Here is a 22,922-nt window from a genome sequence, read left to right as displayed (position 1 = left end):
CAATGGGGTGGGGGGTGGGGTGGGGGGGGGGGTTTGCGGTTCCCAGTGTCCAGGCCGATGCGAATCTAACTTCCGCACCCCCCACCTCCCCCCGCACCGCCACCCCCCCCCCCCAAATCCCCGAAGGGAATTCGCCTGAAATATTTGCTTCAAATTCAATCCTTTCACTTTGGGCAAAACAGCAAATGCAGCCAATCCCTCAGACTCTGAGAGTAGGAGGTTTGACGGGAGGGGAGGGGGCACGAATAGTAACTGCGACTTTTTGCAGAGCTGATGGAGATTTTGCCATGCTCCGTGTTTGAGCTCCCGGTTCCCGCACTTGGTGTTGGTTTGATTAGCAATGATTGGGGAGTTGCTGGATTGTTAACGTGACAACATCCGACATTACTTGTGACATAACAAAACATGTGTACACCACTGAGCTCATCTGTACTGACCCAGGAATCAGTCACATCTGGTCTACATCCAACAACAGTCGGGGTCGGAGGAAATTTGGGGAAAACCTTTATGACGATAGTGATGGTGGCGAATCGCTGACAGATCCGATCTGTAAATCCAGGTCATTGGTCTGAAACATCCCCACCCCCCCTCTCTCTCCTCCACAGGGGCTGCCAGACCCGCTGAGTCTTTCCAGAACTTTCTGTTCATTTCAGGTTTCATACTTTTACATCAATTTTAAACTCTGATTACACCAAATTCCTTGGTTCTGGCGGGGAGGGGGTGAGCGATGGGGGATTGGGGTTGGAGATGCGGGAGGGGATGGTGGGATGGGGGAGGGGGAGGGGGATGGGGATTGGGGGAGGGGATGGGGTTGGGGGAGGGGATGGGGATTGGGGGAGGGGATGGGGATTGAGGGAGGGGATGGGGATTAGGGAGGGGATGGGATTGGGGAGGGGATGGGATTGGGGAGGGGATGGGGATTGGGGGAGGGGATGGGGATTGGGGGAGGGGATGGGGTTGGGGAGGGGATGGGGATTGGGGGAAGGGATGGGGATTAGGGAGGGGATGGGATTGGGGAGGGGATGGGGATTGGGGGAAGGGATGGGGATTAGGGAGGGGATGGGATTGGGGGAGGGATGGGGATGGGGATTGGGGGAAGGGATGGGGATTGGGGAGGGGATGGGGTTGGGGAGGGGATGGGGATTGGGGGAAGGGATGGGGATTAGGGAGGGGATGGGATTGGGGGAGGGGGATGGGGATTGGGGGAAGGGATGGGGATTAGGGAGGGGATGGGATTGGGGGAGGGGATGGGGATTGGGGGAAGGGATGGGGATTAGGGAGGGGATGGGATTGGGGGAGGGGATGGGGATGGGGATTGGGGGAAGGGATGGGGATTGGGGAGGGGATGGGGTTGGGGTTGGGGAGGGGATGGGGTTGGGGGAGGGGATGGGGATGGGGTTGGGGGAGGGGATGGGGTTGGGGAGGGGATGGGGTTGGGCGAGGGGATGGGGATGGGGATTGGGGGAAGGGATGGGGATTAGGGAGGGGATGGGATTGGGGGAGGGGATGGGGATGGGGATTGGGGGAGGGGATGGGGTTGGGGAGGGGATGGGGATGGGGATTGGGGGAAGGGATGGGGATTGGGGAGGGGATGGGGTTGGGCGAGGGGATGGGGATGGGGATTGGGGGAAGGGATGGGGATTGGGGAGGGGATGGGGTTGGGGGAGGGGATGGGGATGGGGATTGGGGGAGGGGATGGGGTTGGGGAGGGGATGGGGATGGGGATTGGGGGAAGGGATGGGGATTGGGGAGGGGATGGGGTTGGGCGAGGGGATGGGGATGGGGATTGGGGGAAGGAATGGGGATTGGGGAGGGGATGGGGTTGGGGGAGGGGATGGGGATGGGGAAGGGGATGGGGATGGGGATTGGGGGAGGGGATGGGTTTGGGGGAGGGGATGGGGTTGGGGAGGGGATGGGGTTGGGCGAGGGGATGGGGAAGGGGTTGGGGGAGGGGATGGGGTTGGGGGAGGGGATGGGGATGGGGATTGGGGGAGGGGATGGGCTTGGGGGAGGGGATGGGGTTGGGGGAGGGGATGGGGATGGGATGGGGATGGGGATTGGGGGAAGGGATGGGGATTGGGGAGGGGATGGGATTGGGGGAGGGGATGGGGATGGGGTTGGAGGAGGGGATGGTGTCACTGTGCTTATCTTATGAGGAAAGTATGAACAGACTAGATCCCACCCGCCGGAGGTTAGAAGAATGAACAGTGCCTTCTCAAGGGGCAATTAGGAATGGACAGTAAATGATGCCCCAGTCAGGGACTCCCACATCCCGTGGGTGAAAAAACCATCTAAGATCTTGAGGGGACCAGGTAGGGTGGATGCTGAGAGGTTTTTACCCTTGTGGGAAGGGCTGGAACTAGGGGGACACAGGTTAACAATAATGGGAGGGGGGGGAGGCAAAATACTGTGGATGCTGGAAATCTGAAACAAAAACAAAAATTGCTGGAAAAAGTCAGCAGGTCTGACAGCGTCTGTGGAGAGAGAGGCAAAGTTAATGTTTCGAGTAGATGACTCTTCTTCACAACTCTAAACGTTAACTCTGTCTCTCTCTCTCCACAGATGCTGTCAGACCTGCTGAGTTTTTCCAGCATTTTTTGTGTTAAAAATAAAGGGTCTCAATTTAAGTGCAAATAAGGAGAATTTTTCTCTCTCAGGAGGTCGTGAATCTTTGGAACTTTCCTCCAAAACAGGTGGAGGCCGGGTCAGTGAATCTTTTTGAGAGAGAGAGATAGAAAGATTCTTGACTAAGAAGGGAGTCAAAGGTTATCAAGGTAGGTGGGGATGTGGAGTTGTGGTTACAATCAGATCAGCCATGATCTTAGTGAATGGTGGAGCAGGCTCGAGGGGCCGAGTGGCCTACTCCTAATTCCCATGTTGTTGTTTTCTATTCCCGAAGATTGCAATTGACCCGAGTAAATGTGGCACCAATAATCTCACAGGTTGACTGAGCTATTCTCATCTGTGTTGACTTAATTCAATTTTATTCCCTATCAATAAAGTTTGTTCTATGAAGCAAATAGAAGATGTCAATCTTTGGCATGTATTTATCAGTACAGTCTGAATATCGAAAAATGTCAAATCTCATCGCTCTGGAATAGTCTGTCTGATATAAACAGCCCCATTGTTAAATGGTCTTCACCCAGAGCAGCTGGAACTCCCTTTACACCTTCACCCGAGCGGCTTCAGTACGAGGGACTGCAACCATTCCCAGAAAGGCGTGTTCAGGGGTCATTCCACTCGGACAATCCATGAGGCTTGGTCAGGGATGTCCGTATTCCAATCAAAATTATTTTTTAAAAAGCATGTAGCAAATGCTTATCAATAAAACATAACATTAACGCTGCATTTTGCTCCTTTTTGGATGTTTAGGGGTTAGTATCCCAGTAAATCCTGCTGTCTAAGAACATTTCTCTCGGAATCACTTCCCCATCGATGGTAACATGAGCGAAAATCCTGGAGATTGTGTAGAAATTGACAAATTGGAACCGATAATGTGATGGCATTACTAGTGTGAAATAAAAATAACTGTTGCTAATTCATTATTTAATATAACGTTATTACGCTCATTATAACGTTCGCTCCCAGTTGATATCCAGCTGCCACACAATGTAGAACCACGAGCTCTAGATAGTGAAAGAATATGAATAATAATAATAGATTAGCTCAACTCTCAACCCCTCCATTCAAAAACTCATGGTAGAAACAGCGAGAGCGAATTAAGATTCCAAATTTCTCCGTCGAACTCCTCTGAAGTCTTAGGGGGAATCCCTTTCTTGAGCGACTTCCATCTCTCAGTCTTCATCTCTTTTGGTTTTTACCGTTTTGCAAATCACATCTAAGAATTGGACAATTCTGAGCATTTCTGTTAACCTTTTTCTAAAGGGCTAATTGAGGTATCCTCTCACACCTGGAATTATTCACAATGTGTTCCGGGCTCCCATATTAAACATAATTAAGCAGTAAGAACATTAACATTCTGCTTAAGTAGACAGAGCACATCCCAGGCGGATGGCTGTAGATTCAGCAAATGCCAAACGGCCGCAGCCCTTCCAATCTTTCAGACTAAAGGCTGTAAGGCAAATCGGACAAAATAAACCTGCACTGAATTGGTCCCAGACCCGTGCTTTAGAAGGTTCCTTAATCTGTTAATACCCAAATATCCGTCTCTAAACAAGGAGTTCCTTAACTTCACCTCAAACTTCACGTGATCCCAACCTTCTGGTAGCTGAAAGCAGCGGGTCTGAGTCAGGGGTTTTCGTGTTATTGATGGAAATTCAAGGTTAACTTCACCAGCAGGACAAATAGGGAATTGACAGATTGTGAAGTTTCCAGTATACACTGCTTTTGAAAACGTGCTAAAGATAATGTGAGAAAGACACCTTTTAGATTTCGTGACACATTCGCCACTCTGACACAAGCAGGGGGTAGACACACACACAGATTCACAGCTAAACATGCATATTTAAACTAGTCTCACTTTACCACCCACACAACCATTTAATCTTATTCACACTTCACAGAATCTAACTAATGGGCTGATGATGAAGGATAATGACAGGGGTCATCAACACCAATCTCAGAATCAGGAACAACCCCAAAGGATTATATTATTTACAAGGTATAAAGGTGCCAGTGGAGATTAAAGGAAAGATTGTTTAAATGCGGGCCATTTAAAGCCCACGAGTTTCTCTCTAATGAATTGTTTTGGCAAGAAAATCGAATGACAACAGTTTCTCGCCTGGTTTGGAACACTCACTGTACCAATATTATTATAAATCTGTAACCGAGACTGGAAACCTGCCTACGCTACTTTGAACAATTTATTATATTTCATAACCTTATTGTTTTTGTGCCAAGATGTAATGTGCCTGATGTTTTAACTGCTACCCGATTGAACTGGTGTTTTAGCACAATGTTTTATGTTTTTAATGATTTTTTTATGATGTTTTAGCACTATGCTCTCTTATTCTACAGTTCCTTCGGACAACTGAAGTGAATTTCTCTAGTGTTCCTGAAATAATGATCTGTGTCCCCTAAGGGATCAGTTGCACCGTGTCCAACACCACACAGCATGAAACGACCAGACACTTATTGGACAATCCGATAGTATTATTGAAAATGTACATTAACTGCCAGGAGCAGTCCATATCCCAGCAAGGTTCTGCGAATAGACACAGAGAGAAAGAGACGGTAGAAAGATTTGACCTTTTATTAATACTTTGCGGAAATAGCCCTGTAGAGGAGAGAGGTACAACAGATATTTATATTTTTATATATTCAATTAAGAAAAAAAATTGAGGTCTGTCATTCAGAGTTGCAAACAAGATCTGCAATGATTTTAGATGTCCTCACATGAGGCAGTTTACATATTTTCATGCAGAGCAATAACTTCACCAATAAGAAAAGTAAATAAGTCCTTTAACATGAAACATGGCAGCCAAGTAGCGTTACTTTATACATTCACAGAGAGCACAGAGATACTGGTAGCCTTCTTGGCATTCTCGAGATATTTGGCACTGTCGTGATGATGTCTCATACAATATAGTAAGTCGATTACTGCCACGATAACAAAACATATTATATGGATCGTACTGAAGGATACACTGTTGTTTATAAATCCTAATATAGAAAATATTTCACTTTAAGTTCAGCAGGCCGCATTATATCGCAACGAGAAATAAAATCAAGCTGCACAGAAGTTTTAAATCAAAAAAGAAACAATATTTCTCCATTCCTATAAAATATGTTTTTGTCTTAAACATTCTCCAACACTGCAATAAAGGAGAATAAAAATAATATTTTACATCCAAGGTGCACAGGATTACAGTATTTGCAAGATAATGTAAACAAGGTGCTCCACTCATAACAAGGTAGCCGCTAGCAATACAATACAAAGATTTGATTGATAGACATTTATGTGCTTGCTACAGCATTCTCTCGCTCCAGTGCTGGTCTGCACACATTGGCTCTTGTTAGCCTGTTACTACAGGCATCGGTTTTAGACAATTTCACTCGGACTTAGAGTTCATGAGCAATCAATCCTTGCACATGACATTGAAAGGTTCACTCTTGTACCAACATTATTCCGTTTCCCTTCGCAGCTGCCCTCACATCCTGCCTCCAAGCGCCAGATACAATAGTTTGATTTTAAGCATCGTGGATCACAGCTTTTATAAGTAAAGGTTAGTTCTGCGTCTCAAAGTGCTCCTGCTTTTCTCCTCAACGAAAAGGTGGGACTTGTTTAAATGTCTTTGTTGTTGTTGATTGGACACAGTATCTTTCGGATTGTTTTAAACACCCGGAGAGGACTTCTCTGTCATATTTTTCAGTACGTCATCAATTCTGTCATCTTCGATAACAACTGCAACGCGGAAAAAAAAGAACAATTCATGTCTCTTTTAAAAAAAAAATCTCATGTTGTTAGTGACTGCCCGAACAGCCAAGGCTGTGTGTGAACAGACATCAATATAAAATCAAACCTGGTCGGGATCTGGTCATTTCAATAAATGTACAGGCGACAAAATGAAGGCGATGGTGGAGGATTTAGAATTTGAGTATAAGAGTTCACACACACACACACACACACACAATGAGTGTAGAAAGGGGACCAGAGCAAGATCCGCAGAAGGTGCAGGGCAAATCCCTGCTTCCCCATCTCCTCCCAATCGGTCGCGATACATTTGAATTGATCCTGCACCCCCTTCAAAAACCATAAACATTTACCCCCCCCCCCCACAAAAAGCTGGAAATTATTGGGTGAAAAATAATCAGATTGTTGCATTATTGGAATATCTGCGCTGGAAAAATGACAAATTAATCCCCACGGATCGGCCAAAAAATCTGGAGCATTAAAAATGCTTCAAGTGGCCAGATTTTGGGACGAGCTCTGGAAGGTTTATTCCTGTTCACGCTACAGGTATGGAGCAGCCACTTACCCCGTTTGCTTCTCCCGATCTGCCCCAGTTTGGGGGGCCGCTTGTTCTGCCCCGATCCGAAAAAGTTATTGGTGTCCTGGAGGCGGCAGGTGAAGGAGATTTGCCCCACTTCATCTCCGTGACCATAGTGCGCAATCTTTTCCTCATTGTAAGGCAGGACCTCCGACATGGCGGCGTGTTCCCCTCGGCGATCCAAGTGTAAACAAGGAGCTGAGGCAGAGAGAAGCAGCAGCAGGAGCGGGAGCAGCAGCGGGAGCCGCGGCTTTGGGATGAGCTCACTCTGACTGCGGCTCAATGTCTTCATTCAATTGCACTTTGCCAATCAGCCGCTGCCTCAATGCTGATTTCCCCCCTTCTTGCTTGCTTCCCGACCAATTTCTTGGGTTAAATCTTTTGTTTTCCTGCCTCAGTGTCGGTGGCGCCGAAGCACAGCTGCTGGAGGTGAAATGCAAACAGAGAGAGAGAGAGAGAGATAGAGAAAAGAGAGAGGAGAGGAGTGAAATCTCACTCGCACGTCACTGTGCCGGAGTATGTTCCCCTGCCAATGGTGACCGCGTCAGTCCGGGCGGAAGACTGGGGTTCAGCTCCCTCTGGGTCTCTCTCTTCCCCTCTGAACCTCTCTTTCTGTATCTCCGGATCTGTCTGTCTCCCTCTCTCTATGTGTGGATCTCTCTGTCTCTTTGTGTGTGTGTTTCTCTGCCTTACCGATGTGTCTGTTGTTTCCCTGTCTCACTGTTCCCTCTCTTTCACTCACCCTGTTTCACTCTCTCTCTCTCTCTCTCTGGATCTCTCCCCGTTTCACTTTGACTTTGCATCTTTCTCTGTGTGTGTGTGTGTGTCTCTCTCTCTCTTTACCTCATTCTGTATATATTTCTGCCTCTTTCGCTGTCTCACCCCCACCCCCACCGGAGGATGGGGATCCCTCCCCGCACCGACTCGCTAACTCAGTCGAAGTTAATCAGGGCCAAAGGTCACTGTAGGATTGACAGGCTGAGGTGTGCCCCAGCTTTAATAGACTGAGCAATGTACCTAAGGGGGCGAATGGAGAGGGGGCAGTGGGTCCACACTGAGCAGTGGGGTGCGTGCAGCCGCCGCCCTGTTAAAAAGGAAAGTGCAGGTATGAAAGGGAGGGATAAGAAAAGACAGATATGGAGAATGTGAAAGACAAATAATGCAGAACACTTACCCTCGGACCGGGAGAGCAAACATCAAATAGAAAAAAAAAACACAAATAAGCAAGTTTTCTAGTTTAAATTGTGATATTTACATCGTTTTACTGATTGCAGTTAATATATTTACTGCACCATGTTTCCTGTAATTATCAACTGAAAATCCAACATCTGTTAGAGAATATCTGAACTGTAACATTGACGCGGTGAAATATAAGCTGCACCTTTATTGTTGACACGAATGTGTCAGTTCCTCACACCCTGCAGGAATATTGAGGGCACTTTGTTCAACGCCAGTGTGAGCGGTACTTTAACAGCAAATACATCTTTTTGCAATTGATAATTGTCGACGGAAAATTCCCCAGTGTAATTGATGAAGGTGCAGCGGAGTGTGCGGCGGGATTGCGCTGGGGTTCCGCCCCCCCCCGCCCCGCTGCAGAGGCGCTGACAGCGCCGCTCAGAGCCCAGGGAACCGGATTCAAGGCACATTTCCATCTGATCCATGACGAGGGCAAAATGTTGAATATTGCGAAAGTCAAACTATATTCAACCTCCAGGTTTAATTATTTAAAAACATTATTCTGACGTGGTTATTCAGAAAAGGTGAATGTTTAAGAAAATGGGGAGCTGGGTGGGGAGAAGGATTAGACCTGTTCATTCAGGTGGAGAAACAGCACGGGTCTACCATAAACCCCCAAAACTAATATTAAAATACTATTACCGATGACCTTATATTAAACAAATATGTAATTACTTGTCCAATACAGAATAATTTACTCATTTCTTAAAACTCTGAAAAGCCCCCGGCAGAGCAGGAGTAATAATGTAAACAGCTCACGATCGACATGTGCATAAAACCTGAATATTGATTAGTGACATACTTCAGCGCACACCCATCCCCTAACAGCATTGCGAAGAGACTCTGCACTCACTGTCACACAGCCGCAGCGCATTTAACCACCTCACCCCACCCCAACCCAACCCCAGACACTGGGCCAGCAGGACAACTCAACACTGACCCGCACCTGACCCCTCTCACTATCCTGACTTGCCCTATCCCCATGTCGTTCTCCGTCTGTCTCCTGGTTCGAAGTTAGCAAGGGGCTGGGAAGAGACAACAGTCACAATAGTCTTATAGTATTCTCATCAGCCAGGGACACAACACTGACAGTTAAACAAAACAGTTAAAATCCCCTTGATATCAAAACGTCCCAGACAAGTTATACTCCAGCAGCTTGGTGGAGGAAGTTAGGATGGAGCGGGGTATTGAGGAAGGTATGGTGGGGTATTTATTGATGGGGTATTTGAGGAAGTTAGGTTGGAGCGAGGTATTTGGGCACCCAGATGTGACCAACTACAATTTCAAATTTCAGATATCTCCAAACTATCGGCCAGCATTTATTGCCCATCCCTAATTGCCCCTTGGGAAGGTGATGGTGAGCTCCCCTCTTGATCCGCTGAAGTCTATGTGGTGTAGGTACATCCACAGTGCTGTTAGGAGGGGAGTTCCAGGATTTCGACTCAGCGATAGTGAAGGAATGGCGATATACTTCCAAGTCAGAATCACAGAATCACAGGCAGAAGAGGCCCTTTGGCCCATCAAGTCTGCTCCGACACATGAGAAACACCTGACCTACCTACCTAATCCCATTTACCAGCACTTGGCCCATAGCCTTGAATGTTATGACGTGCTCATCCAGGTACTTTTTAAAGGATGTGAGGCAACCCGCCTCCACCACCCTCCCAGGCAGCGCATTCCAGACCCTCACTACCCTCTGGGTAAAAAAGTTTTTCCTCACATCCCCCCTAAACCTCCTGCCCCTCACCTTGAACTTATATCCCCTCGTGACTGACCCTTCAACTAAGGGGAACAGCTGCTCCCTATCCACCCTGTCCATGCCCCTCATAATCTTGTACACCTCCATCAGGTCGCCCCTCAGTCTTCTCTGCTCCAACGAAAACAACCCAAGTGTACCCAACCTCTCTTCATAACTTAAATGAACCATCCCAGGCAACATCCTGGTGAATCTCCTCTGCACCCCCTCCAGTGCAATCACATCCTTCCTATAATGTGATGACCAGAACTACACACAGTACTCCAGCTGTGGCCTCACCAAGGTTCTATACAACTCCAACATGATCCCCCAACTTTTGTAATCTATGCCTCGATTGATAAAGGCAATTGTCCCATATACCTTTTTCACCACCCCACTGAAGATGCCCCTCTGCCTCCAGAGATCTATGGACACATGCCAAGGTCCCTTTGTTCCTCAGAACTTCCTAGTGTCATGCCGTTCATTGAATACTTCCTTGTCAAATTACTCCTTCCAAAGTATTTTCAGGGTTAACTTCCATCTGTCACGTATCTGCTCATTTGACCATCCCGTCTATATCTTCCTGTAGCCAAGACACTCAACCTCACTGTTAACCACCCGGCCAATCTTTGTGTCATCCACAAACTTACTAATCCTACCCCCCACATAGTCATCTATGTCGTTTATATCAATGACAAATAATAGGGGACCCAGCACAGATCCCTGTGGTACGCCACTGGACACTGGCTTCCAGTCACTAAAGCATCCTTCTGTCATTACCCTCTGTCTCCTATAGCTAAGCCAATTTTGAATCCGCCTTATCAAATTACCATGTATCCCATGTACATTTACCTTCTTTATAAGTCTCCCATGTGGGACCTTGTCAAAGGCTTTGCTGAAATCCATATAAACTACATCAACTGCACTCCCCTCATCTACACACCTGGTCACCCCCTCAAAACATTCAATCACATTTGTTAGGCATGACCTCCCTCTGACAAAGCCATGCTGACTATCCCTGATCAAACCTTGCCTCTCCAAGTGGAGATAGATTCTTCCTTCAGAATTTTCTCCAATAGTTTCCCTACCACTGACGTGAGACTCACTGGCCTGTAGTTCCCTGGCTTCTCTCTACAACCCTTTTTAAATAGCAGAACCACATTAGCTGTTCTCCAGTCCTCTGGCACCTCCTCTGTGGCCAGAGAGGAATTAAAAGTTTGGGTCAGAGACCCTGCGATCTCGTCCCTTGCCTCCCACATTAGTCTGGGATACAAATCATCTGAACCTGGAGATTTGTCCACTTTTAAGCCTGCCCAACACCTCCAATACCTTGTCACTCCCTATATCAATTTGCTCAAGAACCTCGCAGTCTCTCTCCCCGAGTTCGATACCTTCATCCTCATTCTCTTGGGTGAAGACGGATGTGAAGTATTCATTCAACACTCTACCAATGTCCTCTGGCTCTACCCATAGATTGCCCCCTTGGTCCCTAATGGGCCCTGCCCTTCAGGATCGTGAGTGACTTGGAGGGGAACTTCCAGGTGGTGGTGTTCCCATGTGTCTGCTGCCCTTGTCCTTCTAGATGGTAGTGGTCATGGGTTTGGAAGGTGCTGGTGAATTCCTGCAGTGCACCTTGTAGATGGTACACACTGCTGTTACTGTGCATTGGTGGTGGAGGGATTGAGTGTTTGTGGATGGGGTGCCAATCAAGTGGGTTGCTTTGTCCTGGAGAGTGTCAAGCTTCTTGAGTGTTGTGAGAGCTGCACTCATCCAGGAAAGTGGGGAGTATTCCATCACACTCCTGACTTGTGCCTTGTAAATGGTGGACAGGCTTTAGGGAGTCAGGGTTTTAAACGTTATACTAACTTGAGCATGGAAGCAAAGTGGTTTCTCTCTCTTTCCTGTTGATTACTGTGAAAATTGGTTTACTAGTACAGGGTGGGACATATTGGGAGGGACTGGGAGGTATGTCAGCTTCAGTCACTGTACATGACTGCTCCTCGTGAGATATGATTTTCTAGACATTTGATGGTAGATGCCTGAATGAACAGTGTGGGTAAGCCCCAATAAACAAAGTGTGTCTGCAATCTATGTCAATCCACATGCTGCACATCACTGACACCACAACCCTACAACAGGGGGAATTTGATCATCCATCAGAAAGGACAAAAACCCAAAGCTAAATAATGGAAATCAGCAGCAGCTCACAAAAATAAACAGCAAAGTAATAGTTCCTTGTTCATATATGTGTGACTGACATGGAATTACTATGATTAAAGCAGGAGTTGCAAAGGGTTCCCCACATGGCAGAAAATTCTCATTCAGGAATTGTTCATATTTATTGTTAGTGCTTAATTTGCATAAGAAATTATCCCTTTTTTCCAAATGTACCAGGAGTGCACTCTTCAAAATCAGACTATGGGAAATGATTGAAACTGATCATTTTTATATATATATTATATACAGATTTAAAATGCAGATTGGGCATTAGTTTCTCCTTTTACTCATTTTTTCACTAATACAAAAGCAACCAAAAAGAGAAATAGAACGGATTTAACTCCGGCTGCCCTCCCAACTCTCCATTACCGACAACTATTCTCCAACATTCCTCCAGTTTGCTCTTTCAATCTCAATCCAATTTCCACTAATCTTCCAACTCACCTCCCAATTCCTGCTGCTTTACCAACCTAACACTTATTCCCAATAGCCTTGCAACTTGACTGCGGTTTACACTTCTCCTCCCACCTGACCCCAGCTTCTGACCCCTGAGTTCCCTCTGCACTCCCTAACCAACCTCAATTCTCACTGGCCTCCCAAAGCTGCTCTCCTGACTTCTGACTTAACCTCTCCCAGTGACTGCAGCTCTCCAGCTAAGCCTCAACTCCTGCTAAAATATTTGCAGGTAATCAGATTTATGGACAATGGGAAAGTGGATAATCATACCGTAAATTTAATTGACATTCAAAACACTCATGGTTATGGCTTCAAACACTGTCATTCACTCTGCAATCTGAATACAAATTCAGTTTAGAATGATTGTGCAGTAGGGTCTCTGCTGGTTGTGAGAGTTTTTAGATTCAAGTCACTTAAAGCCACATCTAATGGTTTTTGACTAACATTCCCAAACGGACAAGCAATTGGAAAAGACACAGTGGGTGTTGGGGTGGGGGTGGTGGGAGTGGGGTCTTGGGAGATTCTTTTCTGTTACTTTAACCCACATAGTAGGAACAAAATAAAGTGATTTTTACCAATACCTAAACTGAAAGTGCTACTGTATCTAGTGGAATGTTCCTGCATGAAAAAAATCTTCATACACCTTAACATGAAACTGGATATATATTTGCTCTTTGAGAAAGAAGCAGTGATATTGAAGTACCATGATTTGTATAAAATAGTGTTACCCAGTTTCTCCAAAAATCAAATCTGCACCTTCACATTTTATCTACATGTCAGTTCTGATCGTAAATGGCATAGGTTTCTTTTTGACACATACATAATAAAGGGCTGAGGGTTCAGGTGTAAGCCAGCTCTGGTGCTCTTGTGCATACATTACATTATTAGAGTAGCCAAGGTAGCGTGAAATAGAAGTTTACTATGGCACTGCAGGCACTGATTAGTAATTAAAGAAAAATGTTCAAAGATCAAATGATGGATTGTTTTAATTTTTACAATGCCAAGTTATTAAATAATCTTTGATGCAAGCATTTGACTTGAAAGAAAATCAGCTCTTAAGTTACTGGGATAGAAATGTGATGGTTCTGCACTGTTACACAGGCACTAAACAAGTGCCTAAACACCTAAACAAAGCTGGGTAGGAGGGTGAGCTGTGAGGAGGATGCAGAGATGCATCAGTGTGATTTGGACAAGCTGAGTGAATGGGCAAATGCATGGCAGATGCAGTATAATGTGGACAAATGTGAGGTTATCCATTTTGGTAGCAAAAACAGGAAGGCAGGTTAATATCTGAATGGCTATAAATTGAGAAAGGGGAATATGCAATGAGACCTGGGTGTCCTTGTACAACAGTCGCTGAAGGTAAGCATGCAGATACAGTAGGTGGTAAAAGTGGCAATTGGTACGTTGGTCTACTTTAAAGACCACTGGAGGCCACTACCAACAAATAAGTTTGAAAAACATGTGTACCTGCATGTGGAGCCAGAAAAATGGGAATGCTTCTCGCTCACCACTCAGGAAATGCTGCTCATCCACAGCCCCCATCTCAGGAAATGCTGCTCACTCCCCCTTCAGGAAATGCTGCTCGCTGCCCCCTCAGAAATGCTGCTCGCTGCCCCCTCAGAAATGCTGCTCGCTGCCCCCTCAGAAATGCTGCTCGCTCCCCCCTCGGGAAATGCTGCTCATTCCCCCCTCAGGAAATGCCGCTTGTTCTCCCCTCAGGAAATGCTGATCGTTCCTCCCTCAGGAAATGCTGATCGTTCCCCCCTCAGAAAATGCTGCTCGTTCCCCCCTCAGGAAATGCTGCTCGTTCCCCCCCCAGGAAATGCTGCTCGTTCCCCCCTCAGAAAATGCTGCTCGTTCCCCCCTCAGAAAATGCTGCTCGTTCCCCCTTCAGAAATTGCTGCTCATTCCCCCCTCAGGAAATGCTGCTCGTTTCCCCCTCAGGAAATGCTGCTCGTTCCCCCCTCAGGAAATGCTGCTCGTTCCCCCCTCAGGAAATGCTGCTCGTTCCCCCCTCAGGAAATGCTGCTCGTTCCCCCCTCAGGAAATGCTGCTCGTTCCCCCCTCAGGAAATGCTGCTCGATCCCCCCTCAGGAAATGCTGCTCGTTCCCCCCTCAGGAAATGCTGCTCGTTCTCCCCTCAGGAAATGCTGCTCGTTCCCCCCTCAGGAAATGCTGCTCGTTCCCCCCTCAGGAAATGCTGCTCCTTCCCCCTCAGGAAATGCTGCTCCTTCCCCCTCAGGAAATGCTGCTCCTTCCCCCTCAGGAAATGCTGCTCCTTCCCCCCTCAGGAAATGCTGTTCGCTGCCCCCTCAGGAAAGGCTGCTTGCTCCCCCTCAGGAAATGCTGCTCCTTCCCCCTCAGGAAATGCTGCCTGTTCCCCCCTCCGGAAATGCTGCTTGTTCCCCCCTCAGGAAATGCTGCTTGTTCTGCCCTCAGGAAAAGATGTTCACTCTCCACTCAGGAAATGCTGCTCGTTCCCCCTCAGGAAATGCTGCTCGTTCCTCTATCAGGAAATGCTGCTCGCACCCCCTCAGGAAATGCTGCTCGTTCCCCGCTCATGAAATGCTGCTCATTCCCCCCTCAGGAAATGCTGCTTGTTCCCCCCTCAGGAAATGCTGCTTGTTCCCCCCTCAGGAAATGCTGTTCGGTGTCCCCTCAGGAAATGCTGCTCGTTACCACCTCAGGAAATGCTGCTCACTCCCCCCTCAGGAAATGCTGCTCGTTCCCCCCTTAGGAAATGCTGTTCGCTCCCCCCTTAAAAATGCTGTTCGCTGCCCCCTCAGGAAATGCTGCTCGCTCCCCCCTCAGGAAACGGTGCTCAATTCCCCCTCAGGAAATGCAGCTCGTTCCCTCCTCAGGAAATGCTGCTCACTCCCACCTCAGGAAATGCTGCTCGCTCCCACCTCAGGAAATGCTGCTCGCTCCCACCTCAGGAAATGCTGCTCGCTCCCCCCTCAGGAAACGGTGCTCAATTCCCCCTCAGGAAATGCAGCTCGTTCCCTCCTCAGGAAATGCAGTTGGTCCCTCCTCAGGAAATGCTGCTCACTCCCCCAACAGGAAATGCTGCACACTCCCCCCTCAAGAAATGCTGCTCACTCCCCCAACAGGAAATGCTGCTCGCTCCCGCCTCAGGAAATGCTGCTAATTTCCTCTCAGGAAATGCTGCTCGCTCCCCCCTCAGGAAATGCTGCTCACTCCCCACTCAGGAAATGCTGCTCGTTCCCCCCTCAGAAATGCTGCTCGCTCACACCGAAGGAAATGCTGCTCACTCCCCCCCTCAGGAAATGCTGCTCACTGCCCCCCTCAGGAAATGCAGCTCATTCCCCCCTCAAGAAATGCGGCTTGCTTCCCCCTCAGGAAATGATGTTCTCTGCCCCTCAGGAAATGCTGCACATTCCCCCCTCAGGAAATGGAGCTCATTCCCCCCTCAGGAAATGCTGCTCATTTACCCCTCAGAAATGCTGCTCGCTCCCCACTCCGGAAGTGCTGCTTGTTCCCCCCTCAGGGAATGCTGCTTGTTCCCCTCTCTGCAAATGCTGCTTGTTCCCCCCTCCGGAAATGCTGCTTGTTCCCCCCTCCGGAAATGCTGCTTGTTCTGCCCTCAGGAAAAGATGTTCACTCTCCTCTCAGGAAATGATGCTCATTCCCCCCTCAGGAAATGCTGCTCGTTCCCCCCCAGAAAATGCTGCTCGTTCCCCCCTCAGGAAATGCTGCTCGTTCCCCCCTCAGGGAATGCTGCTTGTTCCCCTCTCTGCAAATGCTGCTTGTTCCCCCCTCCGGAAATGCTGCTTGTTCTGCCCTCAGGAAAAGATGTTCACTCTCCTCTCAGGAAATGATGCTCATTCCCCCCTCAGGAAATGCTGCTCGTTCCCCCCCAGAAAATGCTGCTCGTTCCCCCCTCAGGAAATGCTGCTCGTTCCCCCCCCAGGAAATGCTGCTCGTTCCCCCCTCAGGAAATGCTGCTCGTTCCCCCCTCAGGAAATGCTGCTCGTTCCCCCCTCAGGAAATGCTGCTCGATCCCCCCTCAGGAAATGCTGCTCGTTCCCCCCTCAGGAAATGCTGCTCGTTCCCCCCTCAGGAAATGCTGCTCGTTCCCCCCTCAGGAAATGCTGCTCGTTCCCCCCTCAGGAAATGCTGCTCGTTCCCCCCTCAGGAAATGCTGCTCGTTCCCCCCTCAGGAAATGCTGCTCGTTCCCCCCTCAGGAAATGCTGCTTGTTCCCCCCTCAGGAAATGCTGCTCATTTCCCCCTCAGGAAATGCTGCTCACTGACCCTTCCGGAAATGCAGCTCCATCCCCCTCAGGTATTGCTGTTGGCTCCCCCCTTAGGAAATACTGCTCGCTACCCCCTCTGAAATGCTGCTCGTTCCACCCTCAGGAAATGCTGCTCGCTCCCCAATCAGGAAACGCTGCTCGCTCCCCCGTCAGGAAATGCTGCTCGCTCCCCCCTCAGGAAATGCTGCTCGCTCCCCACTCAGGAAATGCTGCTCGTTCCTCCGTCAGGAAATGCTGCTCGCACCCCCTCAGGAAATGCTGCTCAATCCCCCCACAGGAAATGCTGCTTGTTCCCTGCTCATGAAATGCTGCTTGTTCCCCCCTCAGGAAATGCTGCTTGTTCCCCCCTCAGGAAATGCTGCTTGTTCCCCCCTCAGGAAATGCTGCTTGTTCCCCCCTCAGGAAATGCTGCTTGTTCCCCCCTCAGGAAATGCTGCTCACTCCCCCCTCAGGAAATGCTGCTTGTTACTACCTCAGGAAATGGTGTTTGCTCCCCCCTTAGAAATGCTGTTTGCTGCCCCCTCAGGAAACGGTGCTCAATTCCCCCTCAGGAAATGCAGCTTGATCCCTCCTCAGGAAATGTAGTTGGTCCCTCCTCAGGAAATGCTGCTCACTCCCCCCTCAGGAAATGCTGCTCGCTCCCACCTCAGGAAATGCTGCTAATTCCCCCTCAGGAAATGCTGCTCGTTCCCCCCTCAGGAAATGCTGCTCGTTCCCCCCTCAGGAAATGCTGCTCGTTCCCCCCTCAGGAAATGCTGCTCGTTCCCCCCTCAGGAAATGCTGCTCGTTCCCCCCTCAGGAAATGCTGCTCGTTCCCCCCTCAGGAAATGCTGCTCGTTCCCCCCTCAGGAAATGCTGCTCGTTCCCCCCTCAGGAAATGCTGCTCGTTCCCCCCTCAGGAAATGCTGCTCGTTCCCACCTCAGGAAATGCTGCTCGTTCCCAACTCAGGAAATGCTGCTCGTTCCCCCCTCAGGAAATGCTGCTCGTTCCCCCCTCAGGAAATGCTGCTCGTTCCCCCCTCAGGAAATGCTGCTCACTGCCCTCTCAGGAAATGCTGCTCGTTCCCCCCTCAGGAAATGCTGCTCATTCCCCCCTCAGGAAATGCTGCTCATTCCCCCCTCAGGAAATGCTGCTCGTTCCCCCCTCAGGAAATGCTGCTCGTTTCCCATTCAGGAAATGCTGCTCGTTTCCCACTCAGGAAATGCTGCTCGTCCCCCCCTCAGGAAATGCTGCTCGTTCCCCCCTCAGGAAATGCTGCTCGTTCCCCCCTCAGGAAATGCTGCTCGTTCCCCCCTCAGGAAATGCTGTTCGGTGTCCCCTCAGGAAATGCTGCTCGTTACCACCTCAGGAAATGCTGCTCAATTCCCCCTCAGGAAATGCAGCTCGTTCCCTCCTCAGGAAATGCTGCTCGCTCCCACCTCAGGAAATGCTGCTCGCTCCCCCCTCAGGAAACGGTGCTCCATTCCCCCTCAGGAAATGCAGCTCGTTCCCTCCTCAGGAAATGCAGTTGGTCCCTCCTCAGGAAATGCTGCTCACACCCCCAACAGGAAATGCTGCTCACTCCAACAGGAAATGCTGCTCACTCCCCCCTCAAGAAATGCTGCTCACTCCCACCTCAGGAAATGCTGCTCACTCCCGCCTCAGGAAATGCTGCTAATTCCCCCTCAGGAAATGCTGCTCGCTCTCCCCTCAGGAAATGCTGCTCACTCCCCACTCAGGAAATGCTGCTCGTTCCCCCCTCAGAAATGCTGCTCGCTCACACCTAAGGAAATGCTGCTCACTCCCCCCCTCAGGAAATGCTCCTTGTTCCCCCCTCAGGAAATGCTGCTTGTTCCCCCCTCAGGAAATGCTGCTTGTTCTGCCCTCAGGAAAAGATGTTCACTCTCCCCTCAGGAAATGCTGCTCGATCCCCCCTTAGGAAATGCTGCTCATTCCTCTGTCAGGAAATGCTGCTCGCTGCCCCCTCAGGAAATGCTGCTCGCACCCCCTCAGGAAATGCTGCTCGTTCCCCGCTCATGAAATGCTGCTCATTCCCCCCTCAGGAAATGCTGCTCGTTCCCCCCTCAGGAAATGCTGCATGATCACCCCTCAGAAAATGCTGTTCGGTGTCCCCTCAGGAAATGCTGCTCGTTACCACCTCAGGAAATGCTGCTCACTCCCCCCTCAGGAAATGCTGCTCGTTCCCCCCTCAGGAAATGCTGTTCGCTCCCCCCTTAAAAATGCTGTTCGCTCCCCCCTTAAAAATGCTGCTCGTTGCCCCCTCAGGAAATGCTGCTCGCTCCCACCTCAGGAAATGCTGCTCGCTCCCCCCTCAGTAAACGGTGCTCAATTCCCCCTCAGGAAATGCTGCTTGTCCCCCCCTCAGGAAATGCTGCTCACTCCCCCAACAGGAAATGCTGCTCACTCCCCCCTCAAGAAATGCTGCTCACTCCCCCCTCAGGAAATGCTGCTCGCTCCCGCCTCAGGAAATGCTGCTAATTCCCCCTCAGGAAATGCTGCTCGCTCCCCCCTCAGGAAATGCTGCTCACTCCCCACTCAGGAAATGCTGCTCGTTCCCCCCTCAGAAATGCTGCTCGCTCACACCTAAGGAAATGCTGCTCACTCCCCCCCTCAGGAAATGCAGCTCACTGCCCCCCTCAGGAAATGCAGCTCATTCCCCCCTCAAGAAATGCGGCTTGCTTCCCCCTCAGGAAATGATGTTCTGTGCCCCTCAGGAAATTCTGCTCGCTCCCCCCTCAGGAAATGCTGCTCGCTCCCCCCTTAGGAAATACTGCTTGCTACCCCCTCAGAAATGCTGCTCCTTCCACCCTCTGGAAATGCTGCTCGCTCCCCCCTCAGGAAATGCTGCTCGCTCCCCACTCAGGAAATGCTGCTCGCTCCCCCCTCAGGAAATGCTGCTCGCTCCCCCCTCAGGAAATGCTGCTCGCTCCCCCCTCAGGAAATGCTGCTCGCTCCCCCCTCAGGAAATGCTGCTCACTGCCCCCCTCAGGAACTGCTGCTCGATCACCTCTCAAGAAATGCGGCTTGCTTCCCCGTCAGGGAATGCTCCTCCCTTCCCTCTCAGGAAATGATGTTCGCTGCCCCTCAGGAAATGCTGCTCGCTCCCCCCTCAGGAAATGCTGCTCGCTCCCCCCTCAGAAATGCTGCTCACTCCCGCCCTCAGGAAATGCTGCTCACTGCCCCCCTCAGGAACTGCTGCTCGATCACCTCTCAAGAAATGGTGCTTGTTTCCCCGTCAGGGAATGCTCCTCCCTTCCCTCTCAGGAGATGATGTTCGCTGCCCCTCAGGAAATGCTGCTCATTCCCCCCTCAGGAAATGGAGCTCATTCCCCCCTCAGGAAATGCTGCTCATTTACCCCACAGAAATGCTGCTCGCTCCCCTCTCAGGAAATGCTGCTCACTCCTCCCTCAAGAAATGCTGCCCGATGCCCCCTCAGAAATGCTGCTCGCTCCCCACTCTGGAAGTGCTGCTTGTTCCCCCCTCAGGAAATGCTGCTTGTTCCCCTCTCTGCAAATGCTGCTTGTTCCCCCCTCAGGAAATGCTGCTTGTTCCCCCCTCAGGAATTGCTGCTTGTTCTGCCCTCAGGAAAAGATGTTCTCTCTCCTCTCAGGAAATGCTGCTCATTCCCCCCTCAGGAAATGCTGATCATTCCCCCCTCAGAAAATGCTGCTCATTCCCCCCTCAGGAAATGCTGCTCGTTCCCCCTTCAGGAAATGCTGCTCGTTCCCCCCTCAGAAAATGCTGCTTGTTCCCCCCTCAGAAAATGCTGCTCGTTCCCCCCTCAGGAAATGCTGCTCGTTCCCCCCTCAGGAAATGCTGCTCGTTCCCCCCTCAGGAAATGCTGCTCGTTCTCCCCTCAGGAAATGCTGCTCGTTCCCCCCTCAGGAAATGATGCTCGTTCCCCTCTCAGGAAATGCTGCTCATTCCCCCCTCAGGAAACGCTGCTCGTTCCCCCCTCAGCAAATGCTGCTCGCTGACCCCTCAGGAAATGCTGCTCGCTGACCCCTCAGGAAATGCTGCTCGTTCCCCCCTCAGGAAATGCTGCTCGTTCCCCCCTCAGGAAATGCTGCTCGTTCCCCCCTCAGGAAATGCTGCTCATTCCCCCCTCAGGAAATGCTGCTCATTCCCCCCTCAGGAAATGCTGCTCATTCCCCCCTCAGGAAATGCTGCTCATTCCCCCCTCAGGAAATGCTGCTCATTCCCCCCTCAGGAAATGCTGCTCATTCCCCCCTCAGGAAATGCAGCTCATTCCCCCCTCAGGAAATGCAGCTCATTCCCCCCTCAAGAAATGCGGCTCGCTTCCCCCTCAGGAAATGATGTTCTCTGCCCCTCAGGAAATTCTGCTCGCTCCCCGCTCAGGAAATGCTGCTCGTTCCCCCCTTAGGAAATACTGCTTGCTACCCCCTCAGAAATGCTGCTCCTTCCACCCTCTGGAAATGCTGCTCGCTCCCCCCTCAGGAAATGATGTTCTCTGCCCTTCAGGAAATGCTGCTCGCACCCCACTCAGGAAATGCTGCTCGCTCCCCCCTCAGGAAATGCTGCTCGTTCCCCCCTCAGGAAATGCTGCTCGTTCCCCCCTCAGGAAATGCTGCTCGTTCCCCCCTCAGAAATGCTGCTCGTTCCCCCCTCAGAAATGCTGCTCGTTCCACCCTCAGGAAATGCTGCTCGCTCCCCAATCAGGAAACGCTGCTCGCTCCCCCGTCTGGAAATGCTGCTCGCTACCCCCTAAGGAAATGCTGTTCGCTCCCCACTCAGGAAATGCTGCTCGTTCTTCCGTCAGGAAATGCTGCTCGCACCCCCTCAGGAAATGCTGCTCAATTCCCCCACAGGAAATGCTGCTTGTTCCCTGCTCATGAAATGCTGCTTGTTCCCCCCTCAGGAAATGCTGCTTGTTCCCCCCTCAGGAAATGCTGCTTGTTCCCCCCTCAGGAAATGTTGCTTGTTCCCCCCTCAGGAAATGCTGCTCACTCCCCCCTCAGGAAATGCTGCTTGTTACTACCTCAGGAAATGGTGTTTGCTCCCCCCTTAGAAATGCTGTTTGCTGCCCCCTCAGGAAACGGTGCTCAATTCCCCCTCAGGAAATGCAGCTTGATGCCTCCTCAGGAAATGCTGCTAATTCCCCCTCAGGAAATGCTGCTCGTTCCCACCTCAGGAAATGCTGCTCGTTCCCCCCTCAGGAAATGCTGCTCGTTCCCCCCTCAGGAAATGCTGAACGTTCCCCCCTCAGGAAATGCTGCTCGTTCCCCCCTCAGGAAATGCTGCTCGTTCCCCCCTCAGAAAATGCTGCTCATTCCCCCCTCAGGAAATGCTGCTCCTTCCGCCCCTAGGAAATGCTGCTCGTTCCCCCCTCATGAAAAGCTGCTCCTTTCCCCCCTCAGGAAATGCTGCTCGTTCCCCCTTCAGGAAATGCTGCTCGTTCCCCCCTCAGAAAATGCTGCTTGTTCCCCCCTCAGAAAATGCTGCTCGTTCCCCCCTCAGGAAATGCTGCTCGTTCCCCCCTCAGGAAATGCTGCTCGTTCCCCCCTCAGGAAATGCTGCTCGTTCTCCCCTCAGGAAATGCTGCTCGTTCCCCCCTCAGGAAATGATGCTCGTTCCCCTCTCAGGAAATGCTGCTCATTCCCCCCTCAGGAAACGCTGCTCGTTCCCCCCTCAGCAAATGCTGCTCGCTGACCCCTCAGGAAATGCTGCTCGCTGACCCCTCAGGAAATGCTGCTCGTTCCCCCCTCAGGAAATGCTGCTCGTTCCCCCCTCAGGAAATGCTGCTCATTCCCCCCTCAGGAAATGCTGCTCATTCCCCCCTCAGGAAATGCTGCTCATTCCCCCCTCAGGAAATGCTGCTCATTCCCCCCTCAGGAAATGCTGCTCATTCCCCCCTCAGGAAATGCTGCTCATTCCCCCCTCAGGAAATGCTGCTCATTCCCCCCTCAGGAAATGCAGCTCATTCCCCCCTCAAGAAATGCAGCTCGCTTCCCCCTCAGGAAATGATGTTCTCTGCCCCTCAGGAAATTCTGCTCGCTCCCCGCTCAGGAAATGCTGCTCGTTCCCCC

The 22,922-nt window shown here is 50.4% G+C and overlaps 1 protein-coding gene across 1 annotated transcript; it reads right to left on the bottom strand.

Annotated features, from left to right (window-relative positions):
- Window positions 1-5,198: 5,198 nt before the first annotated feature.
- On the bottom strand, window positions 5,199-7,553 carry camk2n1b (calcium/calmodulin-dependent protein kinase II inhibitor 1b). The gene is made up of 2 exons (XM_041206636.1): window positions 6,939-7,553; window positions 5,199-6,364 (listed from the first exon to the last, which is right to left on the bottom strand). The coding sequence occupies exons 1-2, from the start codon at window positions 7,240-7,242 to the stop codon at window positions 6,294-6,296; spliced, it is 375 nt and encodes a 124-aa protein (XP_041062570.1). The 5' UTR covers window positions 7,243-7,553; the 3' UTR covers window positions 5,199-6,293.
- Between the last annotated feature and the right edge of the window lie 15,369 nt (window positions 7,554-22,922).

This window comes from Carcharodon carcharias, chromosome 15 (genome assembly GCF_017639515.1).
Source record: "Carcharodon carcharias isolate sCarCar2 chromosome 15, sCarCar2.pri, whole genome shotgun sequence".
NCBI classification, from domain to species: Eukaryota; Metazoa; Chordata; class Chondrichthyes; order Lamniformes; family Lamnidae; genus Carcharodon; species Carcharodon carcharias.
This window is presented reverse-complemented; position numbering and strand designations above follow the sequence as displayed.

What these genes read in the sequence shown, in the direction of transcription:
- camk2n1b (XM_041206636.1), bottom strand. Translation starts at nt 7,242, where the DNA reads ATGAAGACATTGAGCCGCAGTCAGAGTGAGCTCATCCCAAAGCCGCGG. An exon ending in GATCGGGAGAAGCAAACGGG is followed by an intron (nt 6,365 to 6,938) that starts GTAAGTGGCTGC and finishes TCCGCGTTGCAG; the next exon opens with TTGTTATCGAAGATGACAGA.